General features: G+C 36.1%; 1 protein-coding gene across 3 annotated transcripts; it reads left to right on the top strand.

Annotated features, from left to right (window-relative positions):
• The first annotated feature begins 1728 nt into the window (after positions 1–1728).
• LOC122072703 lies at positions 1729–9867 on the top strand. Of its 3 annotated transcripts, none has more exons than XM_042637091.1 (2): positions 1729–1850; positions 1954–2361. In XM_042637091.1, exons 1-2 carry the CDS (start codon positions 1790–1792, stop codon positions 2256–2258), a joined length of 366 nt encoding a protein of 121 aa, XP_042493025.1. In that variant the 5' UTR covers positions 1729–1789; the 3' UTR covers positions 2259–2361. The 3 variants fall into 3 exon arrangements, with proteins under 3 accessions (XP_042493025.1, XP_042493026.1, XP_042493027.1); XM_042637092.1 differs by lacking the exon at positions 1954–2361 and adding an exon at positions 9460–9867 and having other exon boundaries at positions 1746–1850; XM_042637093.1 differs by lacking the exons at positions 1729–1850; positions 1954–2361 and adding exons at positions 9250–9345; positions 9460–9867.
• The last annotated feature ends 13014 nt before the right edge of the window (positions 9868–22881 follow it).

The following is a 22881-nucleotide window of genomic DNA, read 5'->3' as shown; positions in this document are numbered from 1 at the left end:
TGTACATAGGATTTTAAGGATTCTCTTATCCTAAAAAGAGGAAGGTGTCTCTCTACCTCCAAAAGAGATTGTAAAGGCGCCTCTCTACCTATAAAAAAGATTTGTAAGGATAATCTTATCCGTGAAAAAGATTGTAAAGGTTTTCTTCCTTACCTACCGTACTGAAATGGAGAACTAGTGGAATACCTTACAAGAGGATTCTTATAGGGAGTGAACTAGACTCGGATTGAGTCGAACCACTATAAATCTCGTGTTGTGTGAATGTGCCTATTTTACTCATTCCGTATCATTTTTAATTTGCAATCACACTTGGGACCTATACATCAAAAAGAGTTAAAATTTCCACTAGTATAACCTATTCACCCCCCCCTCTAGGTTATTTCGAACTTGATATATCAACAAAAGATCATGAGTATACTCGTCCACAAAAATTGGGACCCATATGAACTACCACGGGACAGCTATTTGGGGGCTACCTTAGTAAATGTTCAAGGTCTTTTGTTTGTCTTAATGAAAAATTACTCTACAAACGTAGACAATGATCGTTGTCATGAATGAATCAAAATAAAACCCTAACTAACTCCAAGATAATGGTAAGAAATGGGTCGAACCCACAAAGAATTGAAAGGCTAAGTTTACTGAAATTGATGTGAATGTTGTTTTAAATATTAAATTTCAAAATTAAGACTAAATTGACGACTAATTAACAAAACTGAGAATTTATGAGAAGAACAACCTTTAAGTTTCAAATCCCCATTGACATAATTATTTAACTTTGGTGCATACTCCGGTTCATTCAAACTACAAGTTTAATGCAATCACAAAATGATAATTCTGGTTGATTCTAGGTATAACATATCTTGTCAATCACTATCGTCTTTTATATACGCATAGCACGCTTAGTTCGGTCAGTTAAAGGCTATTATCGATACAACCGAAATTTTTTGACAAAAAATATTTTTTAAATCAAAAATATAATCACATGAGGCCATGGACCATAGAGTGATCTCCAGTGATCCCAAGGCTGGGAGGACCTGGGCACACGTCTTGAGGTCACGCCAGCCGTGAGATCACTCTATGGTCCATGGGCTCTGTGGAGAGGATCCGGATCCATACAATGTGAGAGAGAAATGTGACATGGGAGAAAAAGAGGGAGAAATTCTAGGAGAGGGAGGAAAAATAAGGAGTCCGGATCCTCTCCTGGACCATGACCTCCTGCAATAATCTCACACCATTCAAGGAATGCGGGGTTCACCTTTGGATCCACACTCAACGATTGGTGTGAGATTATTGCAAGAGGTCAAGGTCCAGGAGATGATCCGGTCTATAAGCCTACCATAGGTGGCATAAATTGTAGAACCAATAAGAAGAAAATACGCATAGATTTACATGGAATTAATACAAAATAGAATCTTAGATCTTCTATAGTGACTTCTCCTTGTATGTTATACTTTGCTTGCCTTTTTTTCATCCTTCTGTATATTTTAGTGCATCACCACCAATGATGATTATTGACAAGTTTGTGCCAAAGTTTGAGGGCAAGGATCTTATACAGTGGTTGATTTTCCAAGAAATGGATCTTGATAGATATGAATTTTTTTCCAAAAGTGAAAATTTTGATAAATATGATTTGGTATTTAATTTTCTCCCTATGTATCAATCAAATTTAATATGCCAAATTTGGGTGACAAAGAGAATATAAATAATAGAATCTTCTATACAATTTAAGCCAATTAAATAGATATAGAAGAAGACTCAAAATACCATCTAGCAAGATAGCAGAAGAGAAATGGCAGCTTCAATGAGATCCTTCTTCTATGCAATTCTCATCCTCAATCTCCTTGGGAAGGGTCAGTAGTTCCCCTTATTTTGATCAATTTTGTTAGTAGAAAAGTTATTATAATTTTTTTTTCCCTTATTGTTTGGTCTTGGTTGTTGATTTGAAAACTACAGGTTTGTGCCAATGTAGCTTGAAAAGCCTCACAGTTTCACAAGATAAAACTGGGAAGATGGTAGGAGGGGAGGCTGAGTATGAGGTGACAGTGAGTAACACCTGCTCTTGCACCCAAACTAGTGTGACATTGAGCTGTCCAGGATTTTCTGCAGTGAAGAGCATCGACACTTCAGTCTTAACAGTGAATGGGAATACATGCACACTTACACAGCCCTTGTATGGTTCCAAATCAGTTAGTTTCAAATATGCATCGGGCACTCCCTTTACCTTTACTCTGGCCAGCTCCCAGATTGCCTGCTCTTGATCACTTTGTGTGAAATAAGATAATAAGGAAAGGCAAGATAAATTTTGTTATCATTGTCTTTTCATCCTCCTCTGATGATGAATAAAGAAAAGAGTTTTGCAAATGTGATCCACATTAAGAGTATCAAAGTTTACATCTTATTAATGAATTTAGTACATACACCGGCTGGTCATCTGACCATGGATAATTGGCCAATCCGTGTCAGTATTGACAGAGATTGATATCGATTCCTAAGCAATTTGGGTTGGGTATCAGTATTCAGTACTGCATGGATCAAGGGAAAAATTGTAATTAAATAAAATAGGAGTAAAATTGTCTAATCTAGGTTGATTCAGATTGGTATCGGATCACTATTAGCCAAGAATAAATAGTTAAGGTGATGATGTTATTTGGGGAACATATTGTTTATCCTTCAAAGTGCAAGTAGGGGATGGAGAGGGAGGCTGATGGTGGAGACGAGGCTGTGGGACAAGTAAGGGTGTCAATTCGGTATAGTATCGGTATTTGGTATGGTATCGGTATGGTGCAAGCCATATATACCCATATTGATACCGTACTGAATAGTGATTCGGTACAAGAAGTTCATGCCGATACTATACTGAATTTGCTGAGTTCGGTATTTGGTACTGGCATTTGGTATGGTATGGTGTGTTTTAAAGTGATATCCCATTTCGATACCTTATCAAATTATGTCTCAAACTCTCGATACAAGAACCTCATACCGATATTGATACCATACCAAATTAATGAGTCTACCCATCTACACCTATCCTGGGTTTGTTTCTATTCTTTATTTTGGGTTATATCTACTTGACTTTAATCAAGTAAATAGGAAGATCGGTTTAATTCGGAAGATCCATAACTAACTCAAACCCTAGTAAAGAGTGATATTTTATTTTTGGGTCTTAGAGCTTACTCTGGATCAGTATCGTTAATTACACTGATGCGGAATTGGTATTGACAATATGGATTAAATAAAAGATAAATATAATATTAGTTACAGGGTCTAAGGAGGGGCAGATTTATGCAACCTTAATCCTACTTCGTGGAGAGGCTGTTTCCTTGATTTAAATTCAATATCACAAGTTGCAATAGAGCAACCTCACCATTGCGTCGACTTCTACCCTCCATATGGACTCTATCTATACAATGGCTAAAATTGCATGTCAACCCTTCATTCATTTTATTGACCAGATATGTAAGAGAAGAAATCCAATTAATGAAAGGCCATATAATTGAGCTAGGACATGCATGACATTTGACCTATAGATGTTCTATCTAATCAACAGTTATACTCGAAATATCAACCCTAGATGACGAAAGCAAATTCTCAATTACTCTCCAAATGTAGTCGACAACCCTTTTGTTGCCAAGAAGAACACCTTAACATGGTTATTAATTCCACATGCAAGGCAACTAAAAATGCACAAATTGCTAACAAACAATTTTTGCATCTCAAAGTGAAACTTAGTCGATCACTTGTATCTTTCTTGGATGTCAATAATTGGAATGGAGTTTTTCGTGAGTCTTATGATGCTAATGTGAGATTTAGTAAATTGAACTCTTTATATGTTTTCTTTAAAATCATGATTTTTTTTATATTTTTAATAAGTTCTACATGTTGCAGTTCCCAGCAAGATGTAGTGGAGACATTCTCTCGTTCCTTTGAGATGTGTGTTTGAGGTGGGGATGTTAGTAGTATTATGTGTTCTTATAACCTTGTTTAATAGCATCCCTACATGTGCTGATCCAAAGCTTCTGAAAGAGACCATAAGAGGAGAGTGGAAACTTTATGGGTAAAAAAAATTGTTTCTTCCCAATTAGAATATATTTTTTTTCCTCTCTTAGTGTTCTAATGAAATCACAAGCTTTTCTTATGTTTAGTTATAGTATTAATTGATGGTTTCTTATATACGTATATTGCCTCCGATTGTGATTCCATTGTTACAATGGTTGAAAATCACAACTGACTAGGTTTTGGTTATGAAGATGCTGTTGCACGAGCGATAAGAATAGGCATATAATCCTAACTTAACCCTCTTTATATCATGATGAACCCGTACAGTCTATTACCATTTTTTTCAACTTAATTTTTTTTTTTCCAGGATTAGATTTGGATTGTGGAGTCTCTTAACACCAATTTCACTGAGGCTGCCACATTAAATGGCAAAGTCAAAGAAGCAAACATGTATAGACAAGGCTTTGAACAGTCTTTAAGTTGTTCTTATGAGGCTTGGCTTCTTTGATGGCAGCAGTTATTCCTTGACATCTCTTGAAGCTGAGAGTACTATCTGTTCAGATGAACACATTATCTCAACTGAGGCTGCAAGGGAAGGAATTATTTTGCTTGACAATAATACATTGCCTTTGGATCATAAGAAATTCAAGAACATTGCAGTAGTTGGCCCACACGCAAATGCTACAACCTCTATGATCGGAACCTATGTAGGTAAGTTAAAAAATAGTTTAATCTATTCATATAAGAGTATTTTTTTTTTTCTTTTTTTCAATCATTCTTATTGTGAAAAATATATATAGGTGTTCACACTAAGAATGGTGAGAACTCAAACCCTTTAAATTGAAATATGTTTTGGATGCAATGATTTACATACAAAGATTTGAAAATGTATCCCCTCCCCCCACCCCCATACACACATAATTTTAACAATATTTGAAGCTGATAGAGTTGGCTTAAACTGAATCTCTAACATGCATTCTTTGATGTGCTAAAGCACCTTCCTTTTGGCATGACCATGTACTGAATAAATTCATGTGTGGCAAAAATCCTATTTATTAGAAAACAAAATCTGGCGTCTGCTCCTCAAATCTCTCCTATATAAAACTTGAATACAATGACATGAAGTAGATCCCTTTTGAAATGATATTGGTGGTTTTAGTTCCATCCGGCACCTAATCGGGCGGTATTTCGGTACTGGTGATTGGAAATCTCATCCCATCTCATATATTATTCAGTATCAAAATCAGATTCCACTATCATCCCGCTTATTAATGGACGGTTGGGTACCGAGTTTTACCATAACTGTGAACCATTAGGACAGATCAACTGTGAATCATAACAACCAAATGTCCTAATCGAATATGAGAGAAAATGCAACTTAAGAAAATAAATAAAGTTCAAACTTGATATTGTTTTATTTCACTATTATTTTTGGACTATTTAATATATATAAAAAAAAAAAAAGAGGAAATCAGATATCAAAATATTAGGAAACCAAATTAACCTTTAATCCAAAGGAAATAAGTTAGACTAAAAAATTGTATACGAACAATTATAAAATAAACAAAAGATTACTATAATGAAAACTGTAAACAATTACATAAGTTTAACTATTGTTAGTTGCCTACTTTATTTTATAATTTTATTTGTTTACTTTTTGACATTCTTAAGTGTGTTTTATTGAGTTTTCTCATAGAACTTGATTTTGAACATAATTGACCAGGTTTTTTTGAATATTCATTTCGGTTCAACTTTAATTGTCTATTGGGAACATAAACCAAGTTGGCATTTTAGAAAAAGTAGTATGATTACACAAAGCCTAAATGCCATCAAATCTTCTATGACTCAAATATTAGTTTTGCAAATATTATTAAATTGAATAGTTATCGAGTTTTTTTTTTCCCCTTACTATTTCATTTCCATATTTTGTTATGAGACTTCTTCCTAATAAAATTTCATATCTCAAATATGTTGTATTTTATTTATTTATTTTATTTTTTTAAAGATAAATAACTCTCTTGAGGAAGAAATTGTTTAAAAGAATTACAAGTAAAAAATTTTAGCATTCAAGTTTGTAAGAATTGTTAGACATTTGGAAAATAATTTAGATTAGCAAATACAAGAAAAGAAATGAATACAATGAATGTGCAATTTTTGTCCACAAAAATAAACACTAAAAAAATGTGTGATCACACGTGTATTTTTACTAGTATATAGGTCAGCCATCAAGAAAATGGTGAAACCTCAGATGGGTACAGATATATATATATATATATATATATACTAGCAAATTTGCATGTGCAAATGCACGTGTGTACTGATATGCGCTTGCATTTTCAAAATATGAGTCAAACTATACTTGATCCCACATTAAAACTACAATAGAGATTATAATGAGTAAAAATTCAATTTTGATGCTAAGGAATATAGACATATTAAGAACTTGTAGTTTACTATAATAAAAGAATCAATTTTCGTGGTCTAAGTACACAATTCCAGTTGTGGTGAATCTCTCTTGAATCGAAGTAACTCTTTCAACATTGTCAATAATTTTTCAATGCTAATTTTTTTTGTAGGACTAATAGCCATTGTCTCAACCACTGGCTAATTCGCAAAGATATATAAATTTAATGAGTTCCAATTCAGTTTAGATGCTCAAAGTTTAGAGATATTTAACAACCTAGTTTGCTATAACAAATGAATATTTACACCATACACCTATTCAGTACTATACATTTAAATAACTTCGCACTTTCAACCCAAAAAAAAATATATCTTTAGCACTCAAAAACATCACTTCTGGGAAAGAATGTGGAGTGGTTGAGGATTTTTTTTTTTTTTTTTTTTTTTTGTTCCCTCATTAGATAACATGGAAGAGTTTGATTGGATAAGAATTATCACAATGCACAAATTGTTGATCCATTTCAGGGATTCCAACAGAACCCCTTGGACAGAAATGCCCAACCACTCATGCCATGCATTGAATAGATGTTCTTTACGATTATTCTATTTCACTAGGGTTATTCTCCTCATAACCATACATGGTGATAATAATGTGACATAGTAAAGGCAAAACTTTTTTGCATGATTTAAGACAAAAAAAAATAAACGAAGTCAACTTTTGATTATCCAAAATATCCCATATTGTTAGGAGATCCAGACAAAAGGATTTTCTCAAAGGGTAAAACCATCGTAATGTCAGGCTTGATGTAACAGCATACCTTCCTTTTATTTATATATATATATATATATATATATTCTTTTCTTTTGTTTTTTAGTAAAAATCAATTCATTTAAATAGAAGACATGAGTTACAAAAGGTTTCAATGCTTAGAACAAGAAACCAAGAACTGGAAATATGGAAAACCTATTGTACATGTTATTAACGGGGCTTTCTAAAGTAGAGGATGGGTAAAACCAATAACTTCCCAAGATATACAGTTGTAAACACAATTTTCATTTAACATGTGCAAATTTTTCTTTCATAAGAAGAGGTAGAGCCATAATGGACATAAGAACAGCTCATGCCAAACACAGAGTATCACAGTATGCATGCGGCTCAACGCATGCCATATATAGAATATCACAGTATGTATGCAATCCAACGGATGACCAATTAATATGGCCTAGAAATATATGGATAACCAAAGGACCCATAACCTGACACATGCCAACCAAATAAACCACACTATAATAAATAAAAAAAAAAAGCCAAAACAAAACTGACTAAAGTAATAAAACATACTACATAGCATGCGTCAGCCACTTAAAGAACCCATGTGGGACAACATTAGACCAATATAAAAATAATAATAAAAAAGTGTTGGCCTTCCTTTTATTTTTATATATATATATATTCATGCACTCACTTGGTGGTAGTCCTTTATTTTGTTAATGCTTTATTTTACTGCATATCAAACTCCATGACTAGGATGAACTTGATATATCAACAAGAGATCTTGAGTATACTTGTCCACAAAAATTGGGACCCATCTAAACTACCACGGGACAGCTATTTGGGGGCTACCTTAGTAAATGTTCAAAGTCTTTTGTTTGTCTTAATGAAAAATTACTCTACAAACTGAGACAATGATCATTGTCATGAATGAATCAAAATAAAACCCAAACTACAAGATAATTGTAAGAAATGGGTCGAACCCACAAAGAATTGAAAGGCTAAATTTATAGAAATTAATGTGAAAGTTGTTTTAAATATTAAATTTCAAAATTAAGACTAAATTGACGACTAATTAACAAAACTGAGAATTTATGAGAAGAACAACCTTTAAGTTTCAAATCCCCATTGACATAATTATTTAACTCTGGTGCATACTCCGGTTCATTCAAACTACAAGTTTAATGCAACCACACAAAATTATAATTCTGGTTCATTCTAGGTATAACCTATCTTGTCAATCACTATCCTCTTTTGTATACGCTTAGCACACATAGTTTGGTCAGTTAAAGGCTATTATTGAAACAACCGAAATTTTTTGACAAAAAATATTTTTCAAATCGAAAATATAATCACATGAGCCCATGGACCAAAGAGTGATCCCAAGGCTAGGAGGACCCGGGCAGACGTCTCGAGGTCACCCCAGCCGTGAGATCACTCTATGGTCCACGAGCTCTATGGAGAGGATCCGGATCCCTTCGGTGTGAGAGAGAAATGTTACATGGGAGAAAAAGAGGGAGAAATTCTAGGTGAGGGAGGAAAAATAAGGAGACCGGATCCTCTCACGTCCATGACCTATGACCTCCTACAACAATCTCACACCATTCAAGGAATGTGGGGTTCACCTTTGGGCCCACACCCAACGAATGGTGTGAGATTATTGAAGGAGTTCATGGTCTAGGAGTGGATCCCATCTATAAGCCTAACATTGGTGGCATAAATTGTAGAACCAATAAGAAGAAAATATGCATAGATTTACATAGAATTAATACAAAATAGAATCTTATATCTTCTATAGTAACTTCTCCTTGTATGTTATACTTTGCTTGCATTATTTTCATCCTTCTATAAATATTAGTGCATCACAACCATTGATGATTATTGACAAGTTTGTGCCAAAGTTTAAGGGCAAGGATCTTATACAGTGGTTGATTTTCCAAAAGAGAAAAACTTGATAAATATGATTTGGTATTTAATTTTTTTCCCTACATATGACTGAAAATTAATATGCCAAATTTGGGTGACAAAGAGAATATAAATAATAGAATTTCAGCCAATTAAAAAGATATAGAAGAAGACTCAAAACACCATCTAGCTAGATAGCAGAAGAGATATGGCAGCTTCAATGAGATCCTTCTTCTATGCAATTCTCATCCTCAATCTCGTTGGGAAGGGTCAGTAGTTCCCCTTATTTTGATCAATTTTGTTAGTAGAAAAGTTATTATAATTTTGGTTTTTTTTTTTTTTCCCTTATTGTTTGGTCTTGGTTGTTGATTTGAAAACTACAGGTTTGTGCCAATGCAGCTTGAAAAGCCTCACAGTTTCACAAGATAAAACTGGGAAGATGGTAGGAGGGGAAGCTGAGTATGAGGTGACAGTGACTAACACCTGCTATTGCACCCAAACTAGTGTGACATTGAGCTGTCCAGGATTTTCTGCAGTGAAGAGTATCGACACTTCAGTCTTAACAGTGAATGGGAATACATGCACACTTACACAGCCCTTGTATGGTTCCAAATCAGTTAGTTTCAAATATGCATCGGGCACTCCCTTTACCTTTACTCTGGCCAGCTCCCAGATTGCCTGCTCTTGATCACTGTGTGTGAAATAAGATAATAAGGAAAGGCAAGATAAATTTTGTTATCATTGTCTTTTCATCCTCCTCTGATGATGAATAAAGAAAAGAGTTTTGCAAATGTGATCCATATAAAGTGTATCAAAGTTTACATCTTATTAATGAATTTAGTACATACACCGGCTGGTCATCTAGAGTCACCATGGATTTAGTAATTGATATTGGTCAATCCATATCGATATTGACAGAGACTGATATCGGTATTTGTATAAAGACAAATTGTCGAACCAATTCATGTTTTAAATTAAATATTATTATATTTTATGTATATCATAAATTTTTATAATAATAAATTAATATTTTTGAAATCATTTTTAAATGTCTTTTTCCACTTAAAAATGGAAAACGCATTTTAAATGCGTTCGAACTTCTGCTGTCTTTTTGCTTTGTTTTTGGCATATTAAAACAAAAAAAAAAAGTGTTTAAAAATAATTTTATATAACTATGACTTAGACTGTGAGGTTGAGAATCTATTTCATATAGTTCTTATCAGAAATTAAAATAATATTATCTTGTACTAGGTTATATTTTTGGATTGGGTTGTCTGTTAATCGTGGATGGTATTCTTTTCTTTATTTCTTGTTTTGTTAGTATTTCATTTCGGACAAAGTTAGTTCTTCGCTCATACGGGACGGTTCATCAACCATCCTAGGTTTACAAATCCCTATATATTTTTAGTATGCTTGTGAAATATCCTCCCAATGCCTCTCGTGTGATATAAATGGATTGAATATGGATCGAATGTAAACGGTTTCAGATATTCTTTGACAGGATATGGATACCTCTAAGTAAATACGAATGCGAATTCAGACCTTTTTACTATTTTTTTACATCCTTTACTTGTGTAACATGGATCTCTTCCCCATTGTGGATACAATATACTCTCAACCCATATTTCTTAATTGTCTTAGATTTTTTTTTTTTTTTTTTTTATTCCCTAAAACATGTCAAAACTTCAAGAACCCTCAAGATCATTAATTAGCTTAATATAAGGTGAGAGTGAGAGCTTAGACCCTTCAGTGTTAATAGTGAATGGGAATACATGCACACACACACAACCCTTGTATGGTTCCAATTCAGTGATCAGTTTCAATTATGAATGGGGCACTCCCTTTTACCTTTACTCTGGCCAGCTCTAGATCGCCTGTAATTGATCACTTTGTGAGAAAGAAGATGACGGTTTTGATGCATTTAAAATGCTAGGTATTAATTAATATCTTGCCTTTACAATTTTATTAAGTCCTTTGTTAAATCAGTAACATATATATATATATATATATATATAAAAGGAAAGGGGAGATACATGATGTTTTAATTTGTTAAAAAACAAAAAAAAAATCAAATTGCAAGTATCAAAATTTAAAGTTCATGGGCAAGAGAACCCTACTAGCACAAGTAAATGTCAGATGCATGCCAATGCGAAGGTACACGAGGGTATCTTCAATGTGGAGGTATACGGTCTTTCTGCACTACTGTGTTTAGACGTATACACACACAAGTGGGTTGCATTCTTTCTTGTACAACATCAGTTGCTATTGCGATATTGGACTACAGCCTATAGACTTCAATCTGGAACTTTTCTAATCTCTGTGTAGGTACAATTAGCCAAAGTGCTCAACTAGACCATGGATTTTGTAGAGGTATCAACTGATATGTTATGGTATTAGTGGAATCCAATACCGATTCCTGGTCAATCTCAGGTCCCATATTAATATCGATTAAGGGAAAAATAAAAAACAATAAAAATAGTAAAAATATGGATAAAATGGTTTGATCAAAGCTGATCCAAATCGGTATCAGACCAGTGGCCAAGACCACATAATTAAGGTGATGATGTCATTTGGGGAATATATTGTTTCTCCTTCAAATTGTGAATAGGAAAAGGTCGGGAGGGTCATGATGGAGCGGGGTTATAGGATTGGGACATAGGACAGGCGTGGGGGGAAGGTGGAGAAGGATTGTTGAGAGCGACAGGAGCAGATGTCGGATGGAGAGTTAATTGAGGTGAGGGGAGGGGAGGGGAGGGGAGGGGAAATTGCAAATATGGTGGTTGGTTGTCCAGCAAGAATGAGCCCTTGGCTGCAAATGAGGTGGGGGCTGAGGGTGAAGAGGTAGAGGTAGAGGATGAAGTAGAAAGGTAACACTAAAAATATGTCTAATTTATGAACGAGAAAAACGTTCTATCCCACCCCAGAAAAACGAAAAAAAAAATAAAAAATTTATCACTTTTGGAATAAGATAGTCCAAATGTGCTGTTCTCAAACATTAGGTATCTTATATATAATTTTCTTTTTCTTTTTCTTTTTCTTTTTTTTTATTAGAAATCTTATATATAATTTACCCATTACTTTACGAAGAGCATGGAAAACCAGAAACCACTTTTTGCTTGGAGCCAGTGAGGTATTGTTTATTCCAATTCAAGAGAGATTACTCTCACTGTCGTAGCATTTCCATAATCCATCACCTTATTAAATAATTTTTAATTTAAATTCAGGGTTACTTGGAATGAGGTTTTTTTTTTTTTTCGTATACAGAAAGATTGTCAATTAAAACGAGAACATGAAAGATAGTCAATTAAAACGAGAATGGTAAATAAACTTTTTTTTGTATGACGTGTTTAAGACAGTTCAAAATTCTAATGTGATGGTGAAAAATATGATCAAGTTAATTAAAAAAAAAAAGGACAGATTATATGAGTTTTTAAGTACTTGGTAGAAAGATTAGTTCAACCGGACGTAGAGGTTACCTAATACCTTCCCATCTTTATAACCTGACACTTATCATTTATCTCTGGACCAAACGAACTCTTGAACCTTTTTTCCTTATAGATTGGGCTCAACAATCGGGTCCTTGATCCTATCTTAGGTGACGATTCCAAATATCATGTTATTTCAAACCATATGTTTACCAATAATATGCCGATCATATATTTTAATACCCATTGACTCTAAAAATTAAAAAACATCTACGAAATAGGTCTCAATGCATTTCTTTCCAAGAGTGGGGGCAATTTGGCGGTGCAGAGCGAGCATACTGGCATTTGCCCTTACAGTTTTTCAATCCCCCTTGGATGCCATGTGTGCACATAAAGCCCCCTTAATTGACTTTTGGTGGTGGATACCACTCCTCCCATGACAAATTGTTCGTTGCTATGTTGTGGATTATATATATGGCTATTCTGGTAATATATTTCTATGTAGGGTTTTCTATATATTTATAGTAAGATTGCAACAAAAAAAAAAAACATTTAGATTATGGTAAAAAGAATATTCAGACATGCCCTTCTAAATATTTTTTTTGTGGTTTTTCGCAACCTAGAAGTTGCTACAAATAGTTATACCATTCCTAGAATACCTGAATCTGAGGTATATCATAAAGGCACTTTCACATTTCATAGTGACTATATTATTAGCTGGCCTTAGTATTGAGGCTGGTGAGGGAGACTGTGAGGATATAGGAGAAAGGTGTTATTGTAGTTGCCTAGAAGAGGATGAGGCAACTTCTTTATTGGTTCTTCACTTGTGGACCACCAAAGAAGAAGCAGTTTTTGGAAGATTTATGGTTTTTTTTTTTTTTTTTTTTTTTTTTTTTTTTTTTTTTTCTTATGAGATATATTAGATTTAGCTTCGGATAACTTTCTCTCAATTTATTTATTTTTTCTTGATTTATTCATACCTATTTCTTCTATGTTACATATAGATATAACGAATTCAACATTCTATAGTTGTTATAGAATTGATAAGTATTTTATATATGAGATAGATGGATAACAAAAAAAATAAAAAAGGGAAATTATCCAATACCACCCCTAAAATTGAAAATAACTTGGAGTGATTCCCAAAAATGAAAATAATGTCTAGTAGACCCCTCACTTTCTTAAAATTATATCTAAAAAACCCATTTTGTTAGGTTTAAGGCATTAAGTGATTATGTCATCAATCACTTTTTTGATAAATGGCCAATCTACCCTTATGGGTATGTTAAGTTACTATAATGACCTTCAATTACAATCTACTCTAATTATCGCTATTGTGCTCCGACTACCTCTGCTCCATATGCCAGCGAAGAAGAAAGGAAGAAGAAAGCAGCTCACGACTCTTTATTGTCTATTTTTTCTTAATTTCTTGGAATCTTGATACCCTTTATAATTTATCCTTTATTTTAGATGTAAATACCCCTTCTTCCCCCGATAATTATCGATCTCGGCCCTAATTTTCTTTTTTGTCTGCGTGCTCTCTCATTATCGATTATGTATCTCTACGATTGGAGGTATAGGAATGCCAAACTCCTTATGTTTTTTCTTGAGGCTGAGAGTCTTCTTCCTGATTATCTTGTATCTCTTGTGAAACCCTAAAGACATGACAAGCACTTCATTGATCTCCTCTCACCCTCTGACATTAGGTTTCAAAATCCCACCGCTTGATTTCACTCTGGGTGAAGACTTTGTCCCTTCATGGACATCACTCTGCATAGTATCTTTTTTATGGTTCCATCTCCTGTCATCTCTAGCAAAGCCCTAAAGACACGACAATAGAGAATTAATTTCAAATAGATGATGGTATCTATTATTTGCACTTCATTGATACAGCTCTCACTCTTGGACGATAGGGTTTCAAAACCACACCACCTGAGTTCACTCTGTGTCACACCTTCGTCCCTTCTGAGAATCATTGATAGCAACCAACGAGGTAAATTTCTTTCTTTCTTTTTAATGGGTTAATTTAATGTGAAGAATAAAGAGCGGTACAATTGTACAAGTTCCTATCTTACTGTTTATGATATTGTTGTATTAACTGTGATGATAGGCTTGGAATACCTCTTTTCTATGTTGCCATTAGAATGTAGACAGGAAACTGCTGAAAGAGAACTAATAGATATAAGCGGGAATCTGCACGAATTGGTTGCTTTCTTCTTCCTCTTCAAGTAACTCTCTCATTCATACTTTTTAATGGACAGGTCACTTAGAGTTGTAGTAGGCACTGTAGAGATTCATTTGTGGCTTATGGGGATTCAACAGTGATGAATTGAGGTAATTGACTTCAATAATTTTCTTCCTTCCAGAAGGAGAAGATGGGGTTTTTCTCTACCGGAGTCGCAGATGAAGATTTGGTGCGGAGCTACGCACCACAGTTTTTGCCTGCTGTTGTTAGCGTTATAATCGCCCAGCTAGGATCACAGCTGAACTGACGGTGATAATACATAAGGTTTTTCTTTTTTTTTGTACAAGATAATATGTAAGAGTTTGGAAGGATAAAAATGAGCTTTTTTAAGAGTTTTAAGTATAAGGGTAAAAATGTCATTTCTCACTTTTAGTTAACAGTGTTACAAATTAAGGTGTGGTGGATATTATTTTCATTTTTAGAGGTCACTCCAAGTTATTTTCAATTTTAGGATGATACTAGATAATTTTCAAAAATATATATATATATATATATATATCAATTGAATCTCTCTCTCTCTCTATATATAAATTGGAAGGAAAGCCTAGTGATAGAAGAAGATGGTGTGGGTCCCACCATTTTGTAATATTAAAACAAAACAAAATAAGCTTAAAAAAACAAAAAAAGGTTGCTGCTGATTGTGCTGGCCAAGTGACGGCCGCTTACCACAATTTGGTGGATAGTAAATTCTGTCCACATACGTGGAGCTGATCGGAAGCCTGCGTAGTCAGTTCCGTCAAGATCTCAAAACTCAAATCGACAAGTGTTGAATTCTTCATAAATCTCATGTTCGATAGTACTTTGATGAGACTTTTAGGGGCAAATAATTGAGAGGGCTTTGGTCACTGGAATTGGTAGCTGAGCTCCTCATGGCATTGGAAGGAAAGGAAAAAGTCATTAGGCTTGTTGTGATCGGAAGAGGAGGTCTAAGATGAATTTGAGCTTTTGGGAGAGGTTTAACATTAGCATCGCCTCCAACTATTGAGAGAAGTTGAGGGAGGTAAAGCCATGAGGATTAGATTGATGGCGAGCAACATCATCGCCATCATTTCCCCCAACCTCATGAACACTGAGACTACCAATCAGTAGTTAATGATCTCTCTCTCTCTCTCTCTCTCTCTCTCTCTTGAGCACCAATCTTTTTGCCTTTGCAACAAGATTTGTGTTGTGGTACAGAGAAAACTTTGTCCCTCCTAAAGTGTTTTCAAATTTCCAGAATTTTCCATTCACAATCCACATTGGTTCATTTCAATAAAATTTCTACCAAAAAGAAAAGGGTTTATTACAAAATGACCAAACCACTTTCTATCAAAAAAAAAAAAACCGAAAGACTACGAAGATAAAAAAAAAGGTTACATATTCTTTTTTTAGTTAATATTGGTGTCATTATGTATGAGACTAATAAGCCATCAAATGGATGTATAAGTTAGGGGTGAAAGTTTGATCCTAACAACCAGAACCCTTGGGCCAAGTTTTCTAACCTTGAGGGCTAATTAGGGTAAAAAAAATCCCAACCTTGGGTCAGGAATGGGGTGGGCTTGTGTTGAGACCTAGCCCAGTCCAATCCCACCCAACCCGGCCCAAAATTTAACTCTGAATTTTTATTAGAATTTAGAGCATCTTTCATTTTTATATAATTTTTTAATGTATAGGATATGAATGGCAAAACTAGTCAATCAAGGTTAATCCATCCATTGCAAAAGCCAAGGTCAACCGAACCCAACCCTGACAGGGTTAGGCCTTAACATGAACCCAACAGGGTTGGGCCTGAACACGACCCGACAAGGTTTGGGTTGAATTTTGAGGACCTAAGGTTAGGTTTAGGGTTTTAAGAAACTCGGCCCTGTCTTACCCCTAGCATGAGTTTTTATTTAGTGTATCCCCTCTCTCCCTATCATTCCCTATCCTCTAGTGTGTATGAATAAATGAATAAAGTTCCATTAGACAGTCCACTAAGAAAAAAAAAGAAAACTGATGAGCCATCATCATCATGTATAACACAAAAGATAAACTTTTGCATATCCATTTAGAGGAGTTTCTAGAAACTATTCAAATCCGCAAAGCGAGGACATCGATTTAGTTCTTGATATCATGACAAGCATTTTGTTCTTGATATTGGTATTGGTGTCATTATGTATGGTGATGATAAGCCTTTCATATGGGTATGTGAGCTTGTATGTAGTTTATCTCTCCCTCCTCCCATCATTTCTCCTACCTCTCTAGTGTGTGTGAATAAAGTTCCATTAAGCAGTCCATTAAGGATAAAATATAAAAAACACTGATGAGCCACCATCATCATGTATGACACACAAAAGAAAAACTTTTGCGTATCCATTTAGAGGAATTTCTAAAAACTATTAAAATCCGCAAAGCTTGGGAACATTGAGAGTGTCAATCAGGCACTCATGAGGTGAGGATATGGATTTAGTTCTCATGTGAAGACATGGATTTAGTTCTCGATATTGGTGTTGGTGTTATTATGTATGGTGATGGTAAGCCTCTCATATGGGTACGTGAGCTTGTATGTAGTTTATCTCTCCCTCCTCCCATAATTCCCCCTACCTCTCTAGTGTGCTTGAGTAAAATCCCATCCCATTGGGCAATTCATTAAAAAAAAAATCATCCATCATCATCATATATAGCACACAAAGGACAAACTTTTGCATATCTATTTACAGGAGTTCCTATTTGAAATAGGTTTCTAAAAACTATTCGAATCCATTTAAAAGTTAATGGATGCAGATAGAGATATATCAATTTAGATTGAATATTATCGTATCCGTTTGGATCTGATTATAAAAATTATGATTAAATATAATTAGGTAAAAGGTTTTATGCACAGCTGGGCATGGTGCATGGCTTCTCACACAAAACCATTGAACGAGGACAAAAGCTGCCATAGTATTAGAATGATACAACTAATAGTTTTATAATATTAAAATATTTTTATTCATTCACAATATATTACAATGTATTAAATAAAAATAGAATAATAATTTATGTTTCTATTTATTTAGGGAAATCTATATTTAAAAGAAAAATCAATTTCTAAAAACCATTCACTCAAAAGCAAGCTAATTAATCAAATGCAAATATGGATAATGTGATACCCTACTTTTTAAACCTGGTTTAATTACACGGTTGACCCAGTTTAACCATGTAAAATCCGAACCAGAGAGGGTTAAGACGGGTTCCTTATGGACCATGATGACAAGGGTGACTTTGAATACAGGTTGGCCAGATAAGTCCGATTCAGTGCTAGAGAAGACGGGTGTATCCAAGCCGTGTACATGCACGTATCATAAGGCCATATACGGGTAACGCTGGTATGTAGCCATATCCTAAAGTATATACGTATAATATACCTTGTGCTGAGAGTGAGATACATGCCAAGAGTTGAATTCCATCAAAATCCCACTTGTTGGCTAAGTTTCGACCCTCAGGTGAGCGGTCACAGGCGGGCGCATCCGCCCACCTGAGTGACCCACCCATGTAGTTACTAGATATTTTAAAGTATAAATAGCATTTATTGTGTTTTTCCTTTTCTCATTTATTACATTAAAGGGTTGGTAAGAAGAGTAAAGAGGAGAGAGAAAAGAGAACGAAGAAGAACGGGGAAGAAAGAGGAGGAATGAATGACTTTGAGCGATGCCAAGGTTTGATCTTCCCATTCCGACGTCGAAAGAGTGATCCCCAACACGAGATCTACGATTGGAGGTGAGCAAAGGCTATGCTTCTTAAACTTTCATCAAACCCAAGTGAAACCCTTGATTTGGGTAGAGTTCCTTAGATCTTGTAAATCCCACTTGAGATGATGAATCTAAGGTTCAATAGATGGTCTATGTGTTGATTTTGAAGGATTTGAAGAAGTTTTTACAAGGTTTGAGAAGCATTGGTGATTTCTTGAGCAAAGAAGTGATTTTGGGGTTTTGAAAGAGTTCTCGAGCAAAAAAGGTAAGATGACTTTTCATTCCTTAAATCTAACTTAGATCTAGGTTAGAATCATCTTATAAAATATTAGATGTGTGTAAAATGTGATTGGAACAACCCCATTTGATTTTCCCAAGGTTGGCAAAAGTGTCAAAGAAGAAGGCAATTTTTCGCCCCCTCAGGTGGGTGAGGACCGGCGGGCCGACCAGCTCGCCTGAGGGTACCCACCTGAGAGGGCAGGCCCCTCGGTTCCCACTGACGGGTGAAAATCGACGGGCCAACCTGCCCACCTGAGAAGACAGGTGGGCGAAGACAGGTGGGCTGTCTGGCCCACCCGTGGGGGCCCCCAACGTGATTTTTGTGTCTGAATGGACCCAAAACAGATGGGCAACCTTCTTTTATGATTTTAAACATGATTTAATCATCAAATCTTGTTAGTTTTGATCCCAAGGTGGTGAAATACTAACCCCATTCACTTATGATAGGTTCACTAGAAACTTACGTTTCTCGTACCGGACCTCACCCGTACCGGGCGTGAATCTTTGTATACAATAAGTAAGTGGGGAGAGGACGTTTGACTTTATTTTAAGGCTTGTTTTGCATCATTCAATTGTATCTAGACTAGCCATTTCATCATGCAAATTATGTGTAGATTAGTCATCCTCATATGATTATGATATGTGTGTTGTGTTTTATATTCTCAATGCTAAATGATTTATGTGCTTATGTGATGAATGGTTGGATTATGGTGCATGATGCATTATTAGACTAGATGCCGTAGTCGGCATAGAAACGAATGCATTGGTGGCCTGTGGAATGGGACACAGTGGCACTATGCAATCGTACTTTTTCATATAGGAGCATGCGGTTTAGGATTATCATTTCCCCGTGCTATAACCCTTTCCAATAGGGGTTGAGGTGGTTGAGGTGTTGGGTTATCACTTAGGGGGAAGTAGTGGTCGCGGTTATCGGGTCACTGTGGCGGTTAGACATACGCCCGGCTGGTTATTAGGACAGTCAGCAACCTCAGTGGTATATTCAAAAGTACCAATTGCACTGCTTTTAAATTGCTAGAGTCAGCACCTTTACTTCTGTCATTTACTTTTATGTTGAGAGCCCGTGGTCAACATGCTTTACTTTTTTAAATATTCACGGTGGGCCTTCTCCGACAACCCTATAGGTGTATCGCGGGATGGAGTATACCCCGGCTCGTACCCGGGGCATACACGTACTGTGGTTGTAGTAGCACATAACCAAAGACTTAGTAATGTTGTTTAGGTAGATAAGATTTAAAATGAATTGCATAGCATATAGTGCATATGGATGTGATTGTTGTGTGGATTGTTGCGTGGTCCTTCTTTTCACTTACTGAGCTAGTGAGCTCATCCCACATGCACACCTCTTTTAGATGATTTTACAGGTCACCCGCCTGAAGATCGAGGGTCGGACCCCACAGTTGAGTTTCCCGATGAAGATTGGTGGGTCCCCGAGGAGTATGAGCACGGTGTTGATTGTACGTGCGAGGGTTGTGCTGCAGGACCGCAGTAACGGCACCATACAGGATTTTACTTTTGATTCTTTTGATGATCTCTCTTTTTGTGTACTTGATACGTAAATTATTATTCTTTTTGTGTAAATATCATGCCTGCGGGCTCACATGTATTTATCTATATACTACAATTTGGGTATCAAGTATATTGGGGATATTTACAAGTAATCTAATTCTTCCGCTGAACTTTTGGACACTTATCTTAGATGTGGGTATGCTGTGGTGGGTACTGTATCGGATGATCCTGGTAAGTTTCGGTTAACCGGAGTTAACCTGATCACCGGTCCGGTTCTATGTGAATGAGGCATGACAACGGTGGTATCAGAGCGTGAGATGCTCTATCCACTCACAGCATACCATTTAGACCCCATAGAGTCTATAATAGGAAGTGGGGTGGGTAAATGTAAAACACTTGTAAGAATTTAAAAGCCAAAGAAAAAAAATGGTTGCATTCATTTATTGCATTTCATGGCATGCATGAGAGAAAGTTTGCTTAGAATAAATAAAAAATTAGTTATCTGATTTCATGATTTCATAACCCATCGAGTACGGATTTAACGAAATTTCGACAGCATAACAACGCTAAAACAAGATTTCCCAAATTTTTCGAACATAAGTACCTGATAGACAACAATATATATATATATATATATATATATATACAAATAAGCATAATGGATAAAGGCTAACTAACGTTGTTACAACCAAATTACAATAAGTTATCAAGCAGACAGAACTAACCACAAATCACCAACAACATCATAACACCGTACTAGCAAGTCCAATTACAGAGTAAAGTACAAAAAAGTAAATAAATAAATAAATAAATAAAATATATAGTCCACCATAAACACATAAACAACATAGAGACAAGTGAAAAGCTGATTAAGATAGGCAAGCTAAGTCCTCAGAGACCCTTGTTATCGTCTAGCTCTACTACTCCATCCCTCCTAGGCCTTGATCTAACATTGAGCCGACGGTCGTAGTAATCAAACCTTGAATTCACTAGTTGCACATCCCTCCGGAGTCAGGTAAAATCCGCTGAAATAGCGTTGGCCGTTGTGTCAAAATCCTTGCTCAATCTTAGGAAGGAATTCTCTAATGTAGCCTGTCTTTCTAAGATATTGTCCTCTCTAGTAGCACTCTCATCTAGTCTTCTCAGAAGCTGATCTTGCCCATCTTTCAAGGCCCTCATACTAGTCATCATACTCTTAAAGTCAAATGCACCACTCTCAGGTGGTGGGGCCCTATGCTGCAGTCTGCAGCCCTAGCAAAGTTAGGATCAGCATCTCTCGAATCAAGAGGCTCCTCCTCGAGGATATCCTTGTTCAGAAAGTCCTCCTCCTCGAATTGAGGAACATAATCCTCATCCTCCTCACTAATTTTCTCCTCCTCCATGGGTACATCCTCCTGTGGATATTTCCCCTGTCCCTGCCTCCTTGAGCTCCTGCTCTTTGAGGTACATCCATAAGAACTTGGAGACCCATCCTGTATAGGTTTCCCCTGTTAAATTTGTCTGCTGGAGCCTTTCCCTCCTCACCACTCAAATCCACCCCAAACAACTCAAAAATCCTGGTGAGGGTCCTACCATATAGGAAACCTCCGTCCTCAGGATGTGTGGCATGATGCTCCATAGTCTTAAGTATAACGTAGGGCAAGCATAAGTGCTCGACACCTCCCTCCAAGGCCTTGTAGATGCAGAAGGCTATGTAGGCTGCCATGAAGCCTACTTGGTTCCTGTGACCACCTCTAGGGAGTAAATTAAACTGAACCAAGCGAGCAAATACACGAGCCTCTGGGTGAAATGTCGTCTCAGAATCCGGACGCACCTTCCTGCCACAAATGGTCTCATAAATGTGGTTCTGCGTCTCCAAACTTAAGGATGGGCCCACGGGCTTACTCCTTGGGGGGCTGTAGAATTGATGCCCAACTGATGAAATATCTAGAATACTAGCAAGAGTGTTCACAGTCAAACGAATGTTCACTCCCTTCACCATGCTAGTGATTTAGTACTCCCCATATGGGTAAGAGACCTCCAAATTACAGTAGAATCTTCGAACCAGGTGTTCATAGCATGGGCGGTCAATGTTAAGGATGGACTACCAACCCAATGCAGTAAATCTCTCTTGAAGTTGAATCTTGTTGAAATCACGAGTTACCACGGTTTTCTCCATCATCACAGACCTCTTTAGAAAGGTCTGCCGATTAGTTTCTACCCTCAAACACCGGAAGAGTCCCTCATCATAGTCTAGAGGATCTATGGGGGCATGTCCTTGTTGCCTTGTGCGAAGGGCTGGGGAACTAGTCCCTACACTTTTCTGTTTTGAAGTTGTGGCCCTACGTCAATTGGAAGAGGATGCGGGTTCCCTGCCCTTGCGAGAAGATATCCTAGTAAGAAAAGAGAAGGAATAATGATAAGTAAGGATGTTGCATAACAAAGGAAGCAAATAGGTGGGTGAGCAAGTACATGTAAATGCACCTAAATACATAATGTGGATCATTATATAAAGGAGGGGTGGTTAAGCTATGGAGAAATGAATGGGAGGAAACCCCCAAAACATGACATCCATTAGCATGTTGCAAAATAGAAAAGTAACAAAGGAGTATAAAGCATGGCAAGTGAGAAGTGATGAAAAGCCTCATGAGAATTTCCTCA

Source organism: Macadamia integrifolia, chromosome 3 (genome assembly GCF_013358625.1).
Source record: "Macadamia integrifolia cultivar HAES 741 chromosome 3, SCU_Mint_v3, whole genome shotgun sequence".
Lineage (NCBI taxonomy): Eukaryota > Viridiplantae > Streptophyta > Magnoliopsida > Proteales > Proteaceae > Macadamia > Macadamia integrifolia.
Note: the sequence above shows the minus strand (reverse complement) of the source record. Positions and strands in the feature narration are given on the sequence as shown.

What these genes read in the sequence shown, in the direction of transcription:
- LOC122072703 (XM_042637092.1), top strand. Translation starts at nt 1,790, where the DNA reads ATGGCAGCTTCAATGAGATCCTTCTTCTATGCAATTCTCATCCTCAAT. An exon ending in CCTCAATCTCCTTGGGAAGG is followed by an intron (nt 1,851 to 9,459) that starts GTCAGTAGTTCC and finishes TGAAAACTACAG; the next exon opens with GTTTGTGCCAATGCAGCTTG.